The 19,450-nt window shown below is 45.1% G+C and overlaps 3 protein-coding genes across 4 annotated transcripts in view; 2 read left to right on the top strand and 1 right to left on the bottom strand.

The window, feature by feature from the left end:
- The first annotated feature begins 673 nt into the window (after positions 1-673).
- Positions 674-2,961, top strand: Hsd17b10 (hydroxysteroid 17-beta dehydrogenase 10). Its single transcript, XM_010629744.2, has 6 exons — positions 674-777; positions 1,077-1,241; positions 1,862-2,026; positions 2,150-2,278; positions 2,359-2,467; positions 2,652-2,961. The coding sequence occupies exons 1-6, from the start codon at positions 751-753 to the stop codon at positions 2,840-2,842; spliced, it is 786 nt and encodes a 261-aa protein (XP_010628046.1). The 5' UTR covers positions 674-750; the 3' UTR covers positions 2,843-2,961.
- Positions 2,962-3,126: 165 nt separating this feature from the next.
- Positions 3,127-9,142, bottom strand: Ribc1 (RIB43A domain with coiled-coils 1). The gene is given in 6 exon segments (XM_010629743.3): positions 3,127-3,356; positions 3,503-3,897; positions 4,251-4,369; positions 6,911-7,270; positions 7,475-7,556; positions 9,026-9,142. Coding segments are annotated over 6 exon segments (1,155 nt in total). The 3' UTR covers positions 3,127-3,274.
- Positions 9,143-14,583: 5,441 nt separating this feature from the next.
- Positions 14,584-19,450, top strand: part of Smc1a (structural maintenance of chromosomes 1A) — a 45,952-nt gene continuing 41,085 nt past the window's right edge. The window contains exon 1 of one of the 2 annotated variants that reach the window (XM_010629741.3): positions 14,584-14,778. In XM_010629741.3, the coding sequence (XP_010628043.1) occupies positions 14,670-14,778 (109 nt within the window). In that variant the 5' untranslated portion in view covers positions 14,584-14,669. The remainder of the gene's footprint in view (positions 14,779-19,450) is intronic. The other variant, XM_010629742.3, reaches the window with a different exon arrangement.

Below are 19,450 nucleotides of genomic sequence, written 5' to 3'. Positions count from 1 at the left end.
TGCCACCATATCCAATCGTCTCTCAGGTTTGTGCTTCTCAATAGCATCTGTCTCAGAATATGTCCTCTAGCAACTCTGACTCTTAATGACTCTCTACATTCATATTTGTGTGATCTTGTCCAGAATCTCTATCTCTGCCTCAATACATCTCTCTCTTAGTGCCTCTCTCTCAGAATTTCCATTTTTGGATCTCCTCATCTGTGTGTTCTCCCAGCTGGCTTCCTTTCCTCGGGCTGATAATGTAGCTCAGTGGTACAAACTTTGCCTAGTATGTATTAGGTTTTGGGTTCAAAATCTAGCTGTCCTTTCTGTTGTCTGCACTGTAACTGTCTTTATCCGAATGAACTGTACCTTCCTAGAAAACATGAATCTTTCATTATTCCCCTAGGTGTCCCCAGTGCTCTGCAGTGTCTGGCATGAGTCCTTTATAGTTAAAGGCTTTTTCTTTGGAGAAAAAGATTTACTTTTAATCACCCTCTCTCCCCTCTTCAGAGGTGGCCGCCTGCCCGATGGCCAGCTAGAGAGCAGGTCAAAGGAGATGTGACGATTTGTACTGCCGCTACAGGTCTCTTTTGGCCGTTGAAATAACTCTCTGTACACCGGGTCACGCTCTTACTACAATTGCAGCAAACCACACCCCTACGTAAGTGCCGTGCGGCGGGCGTCCCAGGCCGGCTCCGCCTCAGCCAATCAGTGAACGCCTGTGAATAAAGAGCCCAAAAGCTCCTCCTGTGGCGAGACCCGCACAAGATGGCTGTGGCGTGTCGGACCGTGAAGGTAACGTGCTTTTTCACCTCTTTGCTGCCTGCTCTTTGCCTGTCTGTGCCGCGTGGGGCAGGAGATCAGTGCCGCCTGATACTGCGACTGTTGGGCTCAGTAGGGGAAAATCAATACTGTTGTTTGTTCATGTGGGGGTCTCGATGGACAGTCTGGGGATGAGAACCCCAGAGGTCTCACGAGGAGAGAAAGGTATCTGATTTGCCCCCTACCTTCCCCGCAGAAGTATGAAGAACGGACAGGTGAAAGGGTGGGGTGGCCTGGCCGCATAGCAGCTAACCTTTTGTCCCTTTTCACAGGGACTCGTTGCAGTAATTACCGGAGGAGCCTCAGGCCTTGGTTTGGCCACAGCGAAGCGACTGGTGGAGCAAGGAGCCACTGCTATGCTTCTGGACTTGCCCGACTCTGATGGAGAAGCCCAGGCTGAGAAGTTAGGAAAGAGCTGTGTGTTTGCCCCAGTTGATGTAAGTGGACTCAGTTCTCTCCAAGGGTGTGCATCAGGTCATCAGTACCTACGTTGGAACCCATGGGGATCCCTCCCATGAGGGGCCAAGTATCTATCTCCTTGTCCCTTTTGGCCTAAGCCTTCAAGCACTATGGGAGCACCTGCACTAAGAACTCTCTAAAGCTGGGATTCATTTACCACAACAGAGAATGGGATTAGACATACCAGAATCTCCCAGAGGGGGTATCCAGTTTGAAAACTTGTTTTCTTGAAACAAAGTACAGAAAGTAAAACGTGATGAAATCATCTAGCAGATAGGGATACAAAAAAGCTAGTTGACATTCCTATCAATACTCAAAACAAGATTGTATTAATGCTCTGATCCACAGCAATTGAGAATCACCAGGGATAAGTGAATTTATTACAAGAGGGTATGGCTTTGAAAAACGTTTTTGCAAGACTGCCTGTAGTACCTATGATTTTCGCCTTTACCCCATTCTCCTCTAGTTTTACCACTATCTTTTCTGTTGGCTTTCCTTTCCCACCCAGGAACTGGACCTTACAGCCCTTGCCCCCTCCCCCAGGTTTAGTGGTGTGTGCTGGGAAATGAATAGCTTTTCTCCATTTTTCCCTTTGAAGGTGACCTCTGAGAAGGACGTGCAGACAGCCTTGACTCTGGCAAAGGAGAGTTTTGGCCATGTGGATGTAGCTGTCAACTGTGCAGGTATTGCAGTGGCCAGTAAGACATACAATTTGAAGAAGAAGCAGGCCCACAACTTGGAGGACTTCCAGCGAGTTCTCAATGTAAGGTCTTGGAGATTCTCCAGGGGAAGGAATAAGAGGTGTCTGGTGATGGGTAATATTCCAAAGCTTTGAGAAACAAACCTCTGCTGTAGTTCCTACACCATGTCTTTACTTATCCTCCAGGTGAATCTCTTAGGCACCTTCAATGTGATCCGCCTGGTTGCTGGTGAGATGAGCCAGAATGAACCAGACCAGGGAGGCCAACGTGGGGTTATCATCAACACTGCCAGTGTGGCTGCCTTTGAGGGCCAGGTTTGTGGGTAGGGGCAAGGCTATGCTTCTTCAGTTACCTGTTGGGGCCCTCCCACTTATGACCTTCACTCCCTCTCTAGGTTGGACAAGCTGCATACTCTGCATCCAAAGGTGGCATAGTGGGTATGACATTGCCCATTGCTCGAGATCTGGCTCCTCTAGGCATCCGGGTGATGACCATTGCTCCAGGTAGACACATCCCCTCTCCCTGCCCACCCAGGATTGGGTAGAATCTGTGGGCAGTTGAGAGGGAAAGTATCTACCACATAAACAACAGCAGCCTTCTATCATTGGACCCCAGGAAATAGAGCTAAGGTGAGGAAAACGAATATGAAAATAAGGGTGAATCTCTCACTCTGGTTATCTTCTTTAGGCCTGTTTGGCACCCCGTTGCTGACCAGCCTTCCAGAAAGGGTACGCAACTTCTTGGCCAGCCAGGTACCCTTCCCCACCCGACTCGGAGACCCTGATGAGTATGCTCATCTGGTACAGACCATAATCGAGAACCCATTCCTCAATGGAGAAGTCATCCGGCTGGATGGGGCCATCCGCATGCAGCCTTGAAGGGAGAAGGCAGGAAAAACACAGGCTCTTGTGCCTTACCTTCCCCTGAGGAAGCCCAATAACCATTTGGTAACTACCTACCAATTGCCTCTGTGACCAATAAAATCTCTCTCACAGGATATGGGCAGTGTTGTGTAGTGGGGGAGCTGGCATAGTGAAGAAAAGTGAAAGTGAAGGCTCCAACAGTGTTAGATGCCCAAAGCCTCGGAGCAGGTTGGGAAAGGCAGTAACGTCACGCTTTTGTGTCCTATTACACTCTTGGCTTTGACTTTAGTGAATAACTTTATTGCTTTAGATAGAAGATGGGGGTATCAGCTTAGCACTTTCCCACTAGGGAACAGATTCAGGCTGGGGGTATACAGTATTTTTCTCTTTGACTCCTAGCCATCTGTGAGTTTAATAAGAAAGAAGGGAGATGTGACCATCCTGAGTTCAGCGGCTGCTGGTGTTGAACTGTAGATAATATTGGGCGGTAGGTTGATTAGTATAAATTATTGCGTTCAGATAATTTTGCCTGTGAAAAGAAGTCCAGAAACCTCAGATGATGTGCTTTCCTTCTTTCCCTGGCCTTTGCCATCCCTCCCTTCCGTCCCTGGTTCATTACCATCCCTTTCCGCCCTCCCTTGGCCTTCATCCCCACTGCCACCCCCTAGAACTTACTGGGCCTTTTGATCCTTGGCCAGCTGCTCATTGAAGGAGCCCAGCCCCCTCTGAAATTCGGCACACAATTCCCTCTCCTGCTCCTCTAGCTCCAGTGCTGCTTGGGCCAAGTATATAGTTTGGCTTGCCCATTGAGTATCCAGTGCTTGTTCAACCTGGTGCTGTGCCTCCTTCAAATGGCGTTGTGCCTCCTGAGCTCTCCTGATGTCAGCTTGCTGCTGAGAAGTCATACCCTTCTGGCGATAGGGCAGGACTCTGTGGGGAGCCGTGGGGTGTTGAGCAACCTGGGGGTTCTCAGTCAGGGGTTTACTGGTGATCTGCTTCTGTATGTCTGAGCGTTTGGCTTTCTGTTGGCGCTGATGTTCATGGCGCTTCTGCTCTGCCAGCTTAGCTGCCTATTGGGGGTCCCCAAATTATGTTTTTGAGTGCTCAACCTCAGGGACCTCTTAGTAGCAGGGGTGGGAAAAATATGGCCCCACTCTTCCACTTCGGAGAGAAGATAGAGGTAGTGCATGGCCTTTTAATGACCCTAAAGGCAGGGAACTTCTCTCACTCAGGAGAGCCTTAGACTGAGCAGCTAGGGATCAAAGGGTAATATTCTGAAGTCATCCTGTGTCTGGAGGTAGAGAGAATCGACTTGTGCCCTAAGAAGGACCTTAGGTGGATGAGGAGGATGTGGCTAACATTCCTCAGGACTATTTTCAGGGGTCTGGGAAGGGCCTGGTACACTGGATGGGTCAGGCCATACCTGGGCTTTGTTGGCATTGGCTCTGGCAGACATCATTGCAATATGACAATACTCTTCCAACCTGGCCATCTGGGCAGCCTGTATATCAATGGCTTGGTGCAGCTGGTCACGAAGCATATCTGCACAGAGAAATATGGTTGGGTTACTATACTGGTTTGCTCCAATTCTGGTTCACTTGTTCAGCCATTTATTCAACCAACTTTGTGTATGTGTATGTGTGGTGGGAAGAGGGCTAGTATCCAAGTTGTAGGGATGTAGAAAGAGCTACTCTTTGGGGCTAAAGTGCAGCAGCAACCTGGGTTGCAGTGCAGTTCTGCTACCTCTGAGTGTGGCCTTGGGTAAATCATTTCATCTCTCTGAACCTCAGTGTAAGGGCCATGTGTAGGGTTTCAAGGACACCATGGAATTGGATCCTGTCCTCAGAACTCCCTATCTAGTGGGGGAAATGGATCAAAGAGATAATTAGACCACAATCTGCTAAGTGCAGTGACAGAGATATATATACAGGGCAAGAAGATTTTAGGGGTTAAGGTTATGACTCAGTGGTAGAGCACATAATTAACATTGTGAAGCCCCAGGTTCAATCTTCAGCATCAACCCAGAACAAAAAAACATGAAAGTTTTGGGTGGTGAGTGAGAAGAAGGGTTCTAGGAGGAGGTGACTTTGAAGTATATTTTGTATACAGGGCAAAAGATCAAACAGTATTTGAGGCCGAGGGAACAGCACAAGCAAAAGTACTGACATTTTTTTCTACTCTAGCTGCACATTGATCTTATCTGAAAGGTGAATAGTACAAGTAGACAAGACGTGGTCCTTGCCCTAGAAGGGCTTCCTCTAGTGGAAGAGAAAGATTTGACACAGATAACATCATAACAATAGCTACTCTATGTGATAAGGGTAATTTTAAACCCTACTCTGTGTGATAAGGGCTATTTTAAAGATGAAGAAACTGGTGGGGGGTTAGAGCTCAGGGTAAAATATGTGCTTAACAGCCTAAAGGCAATTTAGCCACTTAGGGAGATATTGTCTCAAATGGGGGGGGGCGCCTGAGGCTGTAGCTCCATGTGGAGGCCCTGTGTTCACTCCCCAGTGTGGTTTTAAAAAAAGTATACTTAGCATGCAAGAGGCCCTGGGTTTGACCAATTAATTAGGTTTTTTGTTTTTGTTTTTTTTTTAATTTGAGACAGGGTCTTGCTATGTAGTTCATTTTAGGCTGGTTTTTAATTCACTATGTAGTCCAGGCTGACCTCAAACTCAAGGTGATCCTTTTGCCTCAGCTTCCCAAGTGCTGGGATTACAGGCATGTGCCACCATGCCCAGGCAATTATTTTTTGCGGGGGTGAGTACCAGGGATTGAACTTAGACCCTTGCAATTTCGAGGCAGGTGGCAGCACCACTGAGTTAAATCCCTGGCCCATGTTAATTTTTAAAATTAATTTTTAAAAAGAGGAAAGCTGAGATGGACCTTGGAGATGGACCTTGACACCATACTCCTAAGTGAAATAACTCAGACACACATTTAAATACCACATCATTTTTTGTGTGTGAGAAACCAAAAGTGGAAATAAGGACTGAAATGTAAAATGGATGTTGGGAAATGGTAAGAAAGTGTTCAAATGGGAAGGAGAACAAGGGAGGAAGGAAAGAGAAAGGAAGGGACAAGAAAAAAGTGAAAATAGAAGGAAAAATGGAAACAAAGCCTCTGTACATAGGGAGGGGAGGGGGCTTGGGGGGTGGATGGGATAAAATAAAATTTATTTTAACAATAACAAAAAAAAGCTGAGCATTGTGGTGTTGGGGCACGAGAGGACGGACGGATGGCTGAAGTGCTGACCCTGAGTCCAGGAATGCTGGTTCTCACTGGGACACAGGTGTCCCAAAGGCGACATGCTGGAGCCAAGTCCCTCCACCGCAGAACCACTCCCTAATTCCTTCTTTGTTCTTTTTCCGGTTTACCGGTGTTTACACTTCCTTTTATTCATAAACAGATGTCCTGTCTTTAGTTTGAACAGGGTGTATCTGTTTGTAGCTTCTTATGATTGCTGTTTATATTATTCATGCCTCCTTGTGACTGTTGTTAATCATCAAACCGCTGTGATCATGCTTTTGTGTGTGACCTTGAAACTGCTATAAAGACCCTGGGTGAGAAATAAACTTTGCTGTTAGCCATCAGCTTTTGGTCATTGTATCTGCGGTCGTCTCCCCGAGCCCCTCCTCTAGAAGGAGACCCCAACATGGTGGTACATGCCTGTAATCCCAGCACACAAGCACTCAGGAGACTGACCATGAGTTTGAGGCCAGCCTGGTCTATATAGTGAGACCCTGTCTCGAGATAAATAAATGAATAAAATAGAGGAAGAAATTGTCCATTTGTCCAAATCAGGTAGTAAGTGGCAGAGCTGTTAGGTGTGTGTGTGTGTGTGTGTGTGTGTGTGTGTGTGTGTGTATACCATGCTTCCCCTGTGTAATGGAGTGCCAGGCTGCTCACAAACAACAGCTACTTCAATTACCAAAGGAAGTCAGGGAGGTTGGATCTGCACAGTCTTAACTTTTCACAGATAATAACTTCCTCGTGCTGTTCAGACCTACTGGGTGCTGTACCCAGCTCAGGAGAGTTTCCTGTTAGACCTCTCTGAATCTGAAGGGCCAGCCTGCTTACCTGCATGTTTCTCTTCATCCTTGACTTGCTGTTGCTCCTGCTGCTGCCTTTCCAGGTTATACCTGAACTGCTGCTGTTGCATTCTCAGGAATGAGGCTCTATCCAGGTCCTCTCCCAAGAAGCACTGCATGCTGGCTGGACCACTGAAGGGACCTTTATCACTGAGACAGGCTGGAAACTCCTGCAACTAGACTGGAATCCTTTGGAATTGCGCTGTATCCTGAAGTTCAAATTCACATCTCTTCTTGAATTCCTGCTTCTGCTGTTGAAAATCCTGGATTTTGTTGGCCACACATGTTTGTTTTGCCTCCTCCTTCTCTAGCATCTGGACTGCCAGATCATACTGCACTTTCTTGGTATCTGGGGGGTAATGAGCAGGGACGTGGAGAAGGCGCACAGAAAGGAGAGAGCCCAGTCTGCATAGCCTGTTCTCAAGGGCCATCTAGTTGTCTCACCTTCCCAGAGCCTCCAACCCCACTCAGAGATAGAACTGCCCTACTTCAAGCCCACTCAGGCTGTTGCTTTACTCCCTTATCTGGTCTCTCCCCGGCCTTGGGCAATTACCATAAGCTGCCTCCTTATTTCGCTCTGTTGCCTCCTGAAGCTTTCTCTCCTCCACTTGGTTGTTCAAAGCTTCCACATTCACCTGGGTCCCAAAGAAAGGAGCTAAATCAGGGTAGGAGCCCAGCAGGGGGCCATGAGTACTCTAATGCAAACTTCTTAGAACTTAACTTGCTTCAAAATCCTCCTACACCTCTCTAGAACTTACTGGATAAAATTCCAGCCCCTGAGCATGAGTCATAAACACCTCCTTGGTGTAGTGTCTACCTCCTCCAGCCTCATCTCTTTGTATTCTCTTTTCCTGGCCCCCTTCACACTGGCCTTAGGAGCTGTTATTCCAGTTCGCAACATATCTTAGGCCATTTGGAACCCATCACCTTTGCTCAAACTACTCCCTTCTCTTGGAACATTCTTTTCCTTCCCTCTTTACTCAAACTCCAATGTGCCCTTCAAGACCAGTTCAGGCTTTGCCTTCCTGACCCTTTAGACAGGTTATATTCCCTATCTAAGTCCCACTGTCCACATTATAATGAAGTTTACCTGTATTATTTTCTCTACCAGGCTGTAGCACTTTCAGGGCAGAGACTGGGCTTAGTTGTTGTATCTCTAGTACACACCACAGTGCTTGGCACAGAGAAGTCCTCAAGGAAATGCTTGCCACCTGTATCTCCCTCAGAAAATTCAAACTTTAGCCAGCTACTTCCCTGTGTCAAACACTATGCTTTGGTTTTCAGAGCTGCCACCTCCGTGCTTCTATTTAGTCTCATTTTACAGCGGAGGAGCCTGTAGCTCAGAGGAGAAAGATGATTTATTCAAAACAACACATCTGACAGCAAACATGGTCTTGAACAGAGGTATGGTGCCTTTTCCAGAACACCATGCTGCATCCCTCCCTCTAACCACCTACTCAGCAATCCTTTATTTCTTTGGCTATCAACATTTTCTCTTTAGTTTAATTATAAAACATTTCAAAAGAGAAAGAGGATTCAGTGAAGAGTAAGTTTAACTTCACCCTTCAGTCTGTATCCCTTGGCCTGCTTAACAGCATCTTATTTAGCCTTGCAGATACAGTATAGGCATATGCAATATGAAATACCAAATATTGTTTAGGGCCTATTAAAAATTTTTTTGGCAGTACTCAGGATTCCCAGACTTTTTCTTTTTCTTTTTTTGAGATGGGGTCTCAGTCATTACAAGGTGGACTCAAATTTGCATTGGCCCTGCCTCAGCTTTCCAGAATGCTACAATTACAGGCACGCACCAAGTCCTGCTCCTTAGGATTTTTTATTTTGGCTCCATGTTGCTTAGAGAATAAGACTACATGGCCCAGAGTTAACCGGAAGAGCCAGTTATTATCCCTAATCTCTTCCCTGGATTTTCTCATCTCTCTTCCCAAACCCTTCCTTGGCCTATGGGGTACATGGCTCCCCCTCCCATTCCAGTACTAATACCTATTTGATTTGGGAAGGGCCATAATGAGTACTGCTGTATTCTTTGCCAGACATAACAGGGAAGTGGTCCCAGTCCTGTGAAACAGACTCACTGCCCACTCACCCCCATGACTCGGTTTCGCACATTGAAGAATCGGGTCTGTCGATTCTTTTTTCAATTTCTTCTAGACTCAATGGCTGCCACCTCCTTGGGATCTGGTGACAGGTCTACCTTATACATCTGGAGCAAGAGGGAGGTGAAATGGCTCATCAGTGCTGACCATGGTTCTTGACTACATCTCACCTCCATTCCTCCCTCCCTACAATATCTTTGTTATTGATTCTGACTCATTTTACTACCTGATATATCTGTGTCCTCCATCTCTTCTGTCACCACCTTAATTCAGACCTCACAATCTGATGTCAGGCAATATTCCCAGGAGCATTGCTGGCTCCCTTGCTCCAATGCTATCCTCTGTCCTGGCTACCAGAGTAATATTTCTTAAAGCACATCTGATCACCACTCCTTAGTTTAAAACCTTTGAAGGAGCTTTAAAGCAAATGGCTGCCCAGTGCTTATAAGGTAAGGTGCAATCCCCATTGCCAGAAGGTTCTTCATGATCTGGTTCCTGCTCACCTTGCTAAGATTCAAAAATATTGAAAATACATACCCCTTTTTTTACTCAGTTTTCCTCATTTAAGTAACACCACCATTCACCAAGTTGCTTAGGCCTAAAACTCATGAGGCATCTTTTAACCCTTCCTTTCCCTCATTCTCCCTTCTCTCAAAATGGCCCCAGTCAAAGCCACTATCACTTTCCTGAATGACTGCAGTGGTCTCCACAGGATCTTCCAGCTTCCTCTGTTGTTTTCTATAGCCCACTCATTGCAGGGCACCGCAATAATGATTATGCCCAAAGCAGGCTGTAAGCAGTGCAGGCTGTGAAGAGTTAACCCTACAAATGGCTTGTTTTGAAAAGTGAGTTCTGCCAAAGCCTATGTGCCAAGGTCAGAGTAACTCACTGTCAAATTCCATTCCCACATTTAAAATGTACTAGAAGAACCATGCCTAATTACAAGCATGTTATTTTTTGTCTATTCTGTCCCTAATTTGAGAATGTTTTGTCTTGCCCTTCACAAGCCTTGTTTATATTAATTTCCATAGAAAGCACACAACTGCGCATCCTCCCATTAGTCCTACGCTTGCATGTAGCTCATCTTTACCCCAATTGATTATCAATAAAAATCAGTGGCCTGGACTGGCCAGTGCCTTTGTCAGTCGCACCAGTCGTCCTGGTGCCCTGCTTTCTGTCTCTCTTAGTTCTGTCTTTTAGTTTTTTGTGTTTTTTTTTTCCTTCAGACCTGCACCGTACGCTGAGCAAGAGACTGACTAGAGCCTACTGCAAAGGTTTCTGGTAATGTTTCAAGAGTCTCCAGTAACAGCACAGAACAAACAAAAGCAGCTTTCTTTTCTGAAATAAAAATTCCCCTTTGCTTTTATTACTTATGTTCTAGCCAGATGAAAGGCTAGAGGGCTTAAATTTGCCTGTGTTTATATTTTGGGAAACTCACTTTTGGCATGCATAGCAGCCAACGCTACAGCAGAAAAACTTTGCAAACGTTGAGCCAGGCATCATTATACATGCCTGAAATCCCAGCATTCAAGAGGCTAAGGCAGGAGGGTCACTAAATTCGAGGCCAGCTTGGGCTACATAGTTCAAGACTAGCCTGAACTAAGCAAGACCCTGCCTTAAAAAAGAAAAAAAAAACTTTACAAACATAAATTTGATTATGTCTTTTATCTGCTTAAAATCTTTCACTGGCATCCTACTGCCCTGAGAATATGATCCAAACTCCTTACCACAGGCTTTCAAGATTTGATCCTTGCACACCTCTCCAGTTTGTCACATGCACCGTTTCCCTGTGTCTCAGGCACACTGGCCTCCCATTAAGTACTCCAACACAACTGTTCCTATCTCAGGGCCTTCATATGTGTTGTTCCTTTGAAACATCATTCCTTACCTCCTCCTATAGCTACTTCCCATCTTTTTAAAAACCATTTAGTAACTGTAAAATAGGTGACACAAGCCGGGCATGGTGAAGCATGCTTATAATCCCAGCACTGGGGAGACTGAGGCAGGAGAATGGCTAAGAGTTTGAGGCCAGCCTGAACGATATAGACTCAAAAAATAAAAATAGTTGATACATAAAGGAAAATATATATAACCCATATGTAAATTTGGAAGCATAATAAAATAGACATCTATGAACCAACTACCCAACTTAAGAAACAACATTATGCATACCATTAAAGTGTCTGTCTCTTCTGCCTCCTTACTCCAAGAGTAACCCTCACACTATTCAAAATCTGTACTGTTCCCTCTGTAATATGTATTTACTTCAAATGTGTATGAATCCTTAAATAACATTTTAAAACATTTTATTGTTTTTGACCTTTATAAAATAATCTGGCTATATTCAGTATATTGCTTTTTCCATTCTGTGTTCCATCATTTAACAGACATTTTTGGAGTACCTACTAGGGGCAAGAAAAAAACTGACAATAACTGGAGTCTCTGCAGAGGTTGTCTTCTAGTGGAAGTGGACAGAAATAAAGAGTTAAAACATAAAATGTACATTGAATAGTTTGTACGAAGATATATTGGAAAAGCATTAAGCAGGATAAAGGAAATTGGGAAGCATCAAGGAAATGGGGGATTATTCCAGTTTTAAATATGGAGATCAGGGGAGGCAAAGCTAAAAAAGCAACATTTGAGCAATACTTGAAGGAGGTAAGGGAATTGCCAATGAAATCTGGGAAGAAAGAGACTTCCAGGAAGAGGGAACAGCAAGCACAAAGGCTTTAAGGTGAAAGCATGAGAGGCAGACAAAGGAACAGTAAGTAAGTGTGGCTGGAGGAAGTGAGTAGCTGAAGGAGTAGTAGGTAATAAATGGAATTAGAGAATGTGGGGGCATATCATGGTATGATTTGTGGGCCATTGCAAAGGCTTTAGCTTTAACTCTGTGAGAAATGGGCAGCTACTGGAGGTTTTTGAGCAGTGGAGTGTAATGTTTTGATTTTGATTTTGTTTTGTTTTGTTTTTTGAGACAGGGTCTCACTATGTAGTTGAGACTGACCTGGAACTCAATATGTAGCCCAGGCTGGTCTCGAACTCACAGCGATCTTCCTGCCTCAGCCTCAGTCTCCCAAGTGCTGGGATTACAGGCGTGCGCCACCATGCCCAGCTTGATTTTGATTTTTAAAGGATCACTGTGGTTGCTATGTTATAAACAGACTGGGGAAAGGGGAAGCAAGGCTAGAAGATTAGTTGAGGCTTTTGCAGTTGTCCAGGCAAGAGATCATGATGATTCACACTGGTTTAGCAGCAGCAGAGGTGTGAAGCGGTCAAATTTATTTTGAAGACAGGGATGACTAGACTTCCTGCTTTCTGATAAATTAGGTATGCAGTGTGAGAGGGATCAAGAATGACCTCAAAGCAAAAAAAAAAAAAAAGAATGACCTCAAGGATTTGGGCCTGAGCAATTGGATCAAAGGAATAGTCTTTGGGAAGTGGACAAGTAGGTGGCGGGAGGATCAGAGCAACGGTTTTATTTATTTATTTATATTCACTCATTTATTTATTTATTTACTTTGACAGGGTCTCACTTTGTAGTTCAGGCGGGCCTTCAACTCACTATGTAGGCCAGGCAGGCTTCAACTTTAGCTATCCTCCAGCTTCAGCCTCCTGAGTGCTGGAATTACAGGCGTGTATCACCACACCAGAGCATCAGTTTTGGACATGTAGAGTTTGAGAGTTTGTGTGCATTGTTAGCATATAGATGATATGGTTATTATTCAAAAATATTTGCTGCTCTTCCCCAAGGAAGGGTTATTTATCCCTACGTCATTTCCCTTGAGATTAGCTATGTGATTTGCTTTGCCCCCTGCAATGTGAGGATTGACATGTTACTCCCAAGCAGAACTAAGAGCCGTTAAGTGACCACTACTCTCTTTACTCTCTGCTATGAATGAAACTATCAGTGTTCCAGATTAAGGGCTGCTCTTTGAGCCTGGGTCCTGGAATAATGATATAGAGGCTACAGTGGAGAAGCTTAAGTGACATATAAACATTTCTTTTTCTAAGCTGCTGAAACTTTAGAGTTTGTAACCTCAGTATAATTACAAATAAATTTTTGTGGGTGCTGTTGGGGATGGAACCCAGTGCCTTGCACATAGTAGGCAAGTGCTTTAGTGCTGAGCCACACCCCTACCCCCCAACGTGAACAGATTTAAAACAAGGAAATTATGAGGTCTCTAAAGTAGCAAGTGTAGGTGAACAAGAGTGTCCATGGGGAGATATCCAAGGATAGAAAGTGGCCCAATTCTGACTGTTTCTCCTAATTGAACTTCACTTATGGCTCCATCACCCAAGACTTCTCACCTTTATGGACTTGTCCTAAGTCTTTAGGACTCTTACTAGTCTTCAGCAGACAGTAGAAAAATAGTTACAAAAATGGATACAGCAACTACCAGATCTTTTCCATATCTAAGTTGAGGATAGCACCAACCCCGTCCTACCAGTTCCATCTGCCACCACGATATAAGGTCACTGAAGAGGAAGATTCAATAGACATTTTAAGCTTCTTGGATTGCTAGGGCTATGACCTTGGTAAAGAGCAGGTATATAAGGTGATGGGGGATGAAAGGATGGAAAAGAGAGATTGAAAAAGTGTGGAACCGAGTAGAGAGTGACAGGAGTGCAGAGGAGGAAGAGGAAGACGGGGAACAAGGATTAGAGGCGGAGGGCAGAGAACAGAGAGGGAAGAGGAAGCAGAGAAAGAGAAGGAAGGTGGCAGAGGGATATGCAACAGCGGGAACGAGATGGGGGAGAAGTATGAAGGGAGAATTGGAGGGGGCGGAGGGTAAGAATGTTGGAGGTGGAAAGCACTGGCTTAGGGATCCCGACTCCGGAAGGTTCACCCGAAATACCTTTCTCAGTGAGGAATGCCGATTTTGAAGCTCCTAGGTTAGGAATGGGTCCAAGTCTGCTCTTGGGTTACTGCAGCAGTCTGTGAAACCTGCTTGGAGGTATAGGAGGGAGGCAAGGGCTTGGAGCAATCTCAGGCCATAGCCTTCCTCAGGTTGCTTGCCCGTTGCCCAGGAGTATCAACCTCTCCCGCCTTCACACCCCATTCTGCCTCCAATCTCACTTTTACCACCAGCAAGTCTGAGTTCACCTAACAGTGAATCTTCCCACTGGCCCTTTCCTTCCCTTTCAGCCCTCCATTTCCCAGAGTCCTTCGAATTCCTGACTGCCCTTGTCCCCGGCTAGACTAAAGCCACAGCAGGGTTCCCACCTTCCAGTTGCCTTGGGGGACATAACCTTGACTTCTGACTTGTCTCAGCAAGCGTGGGTTCAGGGCCCGCCTGCCTTCTGTATCTCCAGAGCTGCTCTGAGTCCTCTGGCTCCAACTCCTCTACTACTCAGTCCGCCGTCTCTTCGTTATGTTGCGGTGCCACACAAAGGGGGAGGGGCCTAAGTGGAAGTCAAAGGCTTGCGCCCTGGCAACGATCAACAAAACTTCTTACGTCAAAGTCCCCGCCTTCGGTTCTGCCTCCCGCAAGAAGCAGGAAATCCCGTTTGGCATGGGTTTATTGTCGCGAGTTTTACCCTCTTCCCGGCCTGCATCGCGGCGTTTCCCGCGCGGGCTACCCCAGTTCCCGGGCGTACGGCGGGGCCTTTCCCACTGCCGCTGTCGCCGCCGTCATGGGTTTCCTGAAATTGATAGAGATCGAGAACTTTAAATCATACAAAGGTCGACAGATTATCGGACCGTTTCAGAGGTTCACCGCCATCATTGGACCCAATGGCTCTGGTAAGTAAACCCGGTTACGGCCCTGCACACGTCCCGGCTTGGACCCCCCTCTTCGGCGTAAGAGTAGTACAACCCAACCCCTGCAACCTGAAACCTTGTGAACACGGTTACGGCTGCACACGTCCCGGCTTGGACCCCCCTCTTCGGCGTAAGAGTAGTACAACCCAACCCCTGCAACCTGAAACCTTGTGAACTCTAAAAGATTCCTAGCTTCTCCGGAGGGTGTTCCACTGGAATCAGCTCTCCGCTCTCGGGTCCTTTGTCTCTAGCCTTTTCCCCAGGTGTCAGTTGCCCGAGTTTTTTACAATCCCCGCTTCGGCCGGAGTGGTACTGGCCAAACTGTATGATGCCCCGCCCTTTGCCCCCTCCCGCCAATAGAGGCGAATCCGGAGCCCAATGCCAGCTGCGCGCTCCCCCGCTGGTCTGGCTGGTCCCAGCCTTGTTTGACCCATCCGGAAAATGTGGCACAGCTGGGAGCTTTGCCATGCTTGGCCTGCGGTCCCAAACTGTGCACTCCAGCTTTACCCCCGTTCCCCTTTCCGCCTGGCATTGGTAGACTACAGTTCGTTCCTTTTTGCTCGTCTCTCCTGCAGCGGCACTTTTAAATTTAAGACCCAGCGTTTGAATGCTTGGTATCCTAAGTCTTTCTTTTCTCCGATATTATTGGCCCAGACTTGCTCGTTTCCTACCACGGAAACTGTCAAAAGCCTGAATTCATTAGCCTTCCAAGTTTTTTGAATGTTTTTAATTAATGTTCATCAGGAGTTGTTCAAGATGTGGAATAGCAGAGAATTGAATAAATCCATGTTCTCATAGAAATTATATTCTAAAGGAAAAAGAAGATGGAGAAAAGATAATTTTAGGTTATGCAGGAAACGGGACAGGTTAGTGTGAGAGCTACTCGGGTGGTCATTTTGGGTGGTAATATCTATTTCATATCTTAGTTCCTCATTTCCATACGGCACGCCATGGATTCTCTCATGCGTGCCCCGAAGCGGTCCATTGGGAATCCTGCTGTGATCTCCCCTCCAGAGATTTTCTAGCTGAATCACTTTCTAGCCTGAGAGTCTACCCTTGCTGTGAAGTAACTCATACTGAACACTTTCCTTGGAATCTTGTCTGACCTTGGATCTCTGCTTAGAGCACGGGTTCTCAACATTGGCATGCCAGCGAGATAATTCTTTGTTATAGGGCTGGTTCCTGTTCATTGTTTTGCAGTATCCCTAGCTTTTACGCCTAGATGATAGCACCCCCACTTCCCAGGTGTGACTGACAAAAATGTCTCTATACATTCATTGCCTGTTGTGGGGGGACAGCACAAAATTACTTCACTCTCCCAGGTAGTTTGAGAACCACTGGCCTTGAGAGTTAATGCATGGAAATCCACCCAGTTTCTTAGGGTTTTGCTTTTGTGGCCACTGTGGAAAAAGCCAGGATGCACTTCTTGGCATTCATTCCCTTCAGCATTGGTAAATTTGTTTACTGTTCTAAAAGCCCCCTGTTGAGACTGCCTCCTGCCTCGTTCTTAGAGTCCACCTCTGACAAGGTATTATTCCTTGGTTCCTGTTCTATTTCACTTCCTCTCTGGTACACAGTAGATACTTTGTACACATTAATGTTTATTTTCTTCCGTCTTGTATTTCTGTTGTATGTTCTATAGCTGGTCTGTGAGTGGTCTCAAGAAGACATTCCTGAAACAGTTTATTGGTGTGCCATTTGAACCATATATTATTAAAATGTTTAAACTATTGAATGATTGTGTAAAGAGGCTTTTGGTTGTGAGATGTTCTTGTCTTCCCTGGAGATCATAGGAGAAGCCCAAAGGTTGGAAATTGATGCCTAAAAGACTGACTCTTTGGTTCTGGATACTGAACCCAGGGTTTGGCGAATGCAAAGCATTTACCCAAATGCTTTACACCCAATACAACATGCCATTGCCTTCTCCTTATACCTGAGGAGACTGAGGTACACAAATTTGATAATTTGCCTGTGGTTCTCAGAGTCAGGATTAGAACCCATGTCTGCCATACTTCAAGGCCTTTGTTCCTCTTACTCTAAAAGAATGTGCCATTTAGTTTTTAGACCTATAAGTCATCTTTTTTTTTTCCATTTTTTCCAGGTCAGGGGATGGGATAAGCTAAGAAATAGTGAAACTAGTTCTAGAACTGGTCTGGGTCTGTTGTACAAGCCCCTCTTCCACCTTGTTTTTCTTTTTTTTTTGTGGGGGGGTACCTGGGATCGAACTCGGGTCCTTCTTGCGAGGCAGGTGGCAGAAACACTGAGCTAAATCCCCAGCCCTTTTTTTTTTACTCCCTAAGATTGAACTGAGGGCCTTTTGCATGCTAAGCGTGTTGTCTGGCCCTAAACCACACCCCACCATTCCAGTTGGCCAAGCTGGCCTTGAACTTCCGACATTGTATCACATCAGTCTCCCAAGTAGCTGGGAATATAGGTTTGCACCACCACACCTGGGCCCAAGGTCTTAATCACTGTTTTGGTTTTTGTTTTTTGGGGGGATACTGGGGATTGAATTTGGGACCTTGCACTTGCAAGGCAGGTGGTGGCACCACTGAGCTAAATCCCTGGCCCTTAATCACTATTTTTTATGGTTGGGTAGAAGGGCACTGGACATCAGATCCTCAATTCAGTCATATAACATGAATGGGAACAATCCTGAGATAGAATTTATAGAAAATAACCTACCTCCTCACCCTCCAACCCTAGTCTAAACTTTTTAAAAAAGTATTTTTTTAATTCTAACATGAGGAAAATAAAAGTATAACACCACTACTTAAAAGATAGCCCCCCCCTTCTTTTTTTTTTTTTTGCTGTACCAGGCATTGAACTCAGGACATTGTGCTTTCTGGGCAGGCGCTGCGCCACTGAGCTACATCCCTGGCCCAGATAGCCACTCTATGTTAAAATACTGATTAATAAACTGGGTGGAGTGGTACACACCTGTAATCCCAGCATTCTGGGAGGCTGAAGCAGGATTACAAATTCAAGTCCTGCCTAGAAATTTAGACTCTGTCTCAAAATAAAAAGGACCTGGAATGTAGCTCAGAGCAAAGGCCCTGGGTTCAATCTTCAGTTTCACAAAAACAAAACTCATTTTATTTGTACAGCAGAAACACACACAGTACTGTATAAAATTCAGAAAATCCCAAAGGATGGTACTGTGTAAGAGACTTTCTCCCTTACTTCAGTTACTTTATTTTCTTCTCAGAAGCAATTGCTGTTATACTGTTTACATTTACATGTATTTTCCTATACCTTCCCTTCTAACCAGGTTTTTATTATGAAAATTTGCAAACGTGTATTTTGCTTAATTGTTTGAAAATAAATTGCAGACTTACTGACATTTCACCCCAAAATACTTTTATTTTTTGATCCAGAGTCTAGTCAAAGTTCACACACTATATTTGTTTATACAGTAAGTCTTTGACTTATGAACATTCCAGTTGTGAACTTTCACAGGTATACTGTATAAGATTCACAGGTGTACTGTGTAAGACTCACTTTGTTGGATTACCAACGAATCCAACTTAACTCGTTTGTAAGTAGGGGACTTAATTGTATCTTGGTAATTTCCTGTGTTCTATAATGGTTCTCCCATTTCCTTTTAGACATTGACCTTTTATGGGGATGGGGGTTGCTAGGGATAGAACTCAGGGCCTTGAGCATACTAGGTAAATGCTGTACCATTGAGGGACACCCCAACTTAGACACTAACTTTTTTTTTCAGACATTGGTGTTTTTTGAAAGACCACTATAGTTGTCTTGTGGACTATCTCACCTTCTGTTTTTGTCCTAAGGTTTCCTCATAGTATCATCTACCAGGTTTTCCTATCTGCTGTATTTCCTAGAAACTAGAATGTAGGTTTAAAGGCTTGTTTAGATTCAGGTTCAGTATTTTGGGGCATATACTTAGTAGTTGATGCTGGGTGCATCATAGGGTTGTGTGGTGGGTTTTTTGTTTTTGTTGTTGTTTTGAGACAGGTACTTTATAGTTCAGTTTGGCCTTGAACTCAGTGGGTTGGCCTCATACTTGTGGCCACCTCCCTGCCTCAGCCTCTGGAGTGCTGGGATTACAGGCCTGTGCCACCATGCTTGGCCTAGGGTGCTTCATATTATATCATAACTGGAATATACCCTTTTAAAAATTGTGGTAAAGTACATATAAAATTTGCTAAATTAACCACTTTTAAGTGTATCCGTTCACTAGTTTTATTCACATTGTTGTGCAACAGATCACTTCATTTTGCAACACTGAAATTAAAAAAAAAAATTCCCCTTGCTGGGTGTGGTGGCGCATGCCTATAATCCCAGCACTTGGAAGGCTGAGGCAGGAGGATCGCTGTGAGTTTGAGACCATCCTGGGCTACATAGTGAGTTCCAGGTCAGTCTCAACTACATAGTGAAACCCTGTCTCAAAAAAAACAAAAAAAAAATTCCTTTTCACTAGCCCATTTTTTGTTTTTTACATTGTTGAGATCAAACTACATAGAGTTTTTTATCTTTCTTGTTTTGTGTTCATGGGTATTTGCCTGTGTTGTTAAAGTTTGCAGGACAATCCATTGTTAAGAATATACTCTTTTCTGGGCTGGGATTTAGCTCAGTAGCACTGTGCCTTCCTTGAAAACACAGAGTCCTGAGTTTGATCCCTGGTACC

Source organism: Fukomys damarensis, unplaced genomic scaffold (genome assembly GCF_012274545.1).
Source record: "Fukomys damarensis isolate Sample0158 unplaced genomic scaffold, DMR_v1.0_HiC HiC_scaffold_39, whole genome shotgun sequence".
Lineage (NCBI taxonomy): Eukaryota > Metazoa > Chordata > Mammalia > Rodentia > Bathyergidae > Fukomys > Fukomys damarensis.
The sequence above is the reverse complement of the archived record's forward strand: the minus strand, read 5'-3'. Positions and strand labels throughout refer to the sequence as shown.

Bases quoted from the DNA above. Each gene is read 5' to 3' on its own strand.
- Hsd17b10 (XM_010629744.2), top strand. From the start codon at position 751: ATGGCTGTGGCGTGTCGGACCGTGAAG. The intron at 1,242-1,861 runs GTAAGTGGACTC...TTCCCTTTGAAG, and splicing joins GTGTGTTTGCCCCAGTTGAT to GTGACCTCTGAGAAGGACGT. The intron at 2,279-2,358 runs GTTTGTGGGTAG...CTCCCTCTCTAG, and splicing joins TGGCTGCCTTTGAGGGCCAG to GTTGGACAAGCTGCATACTC.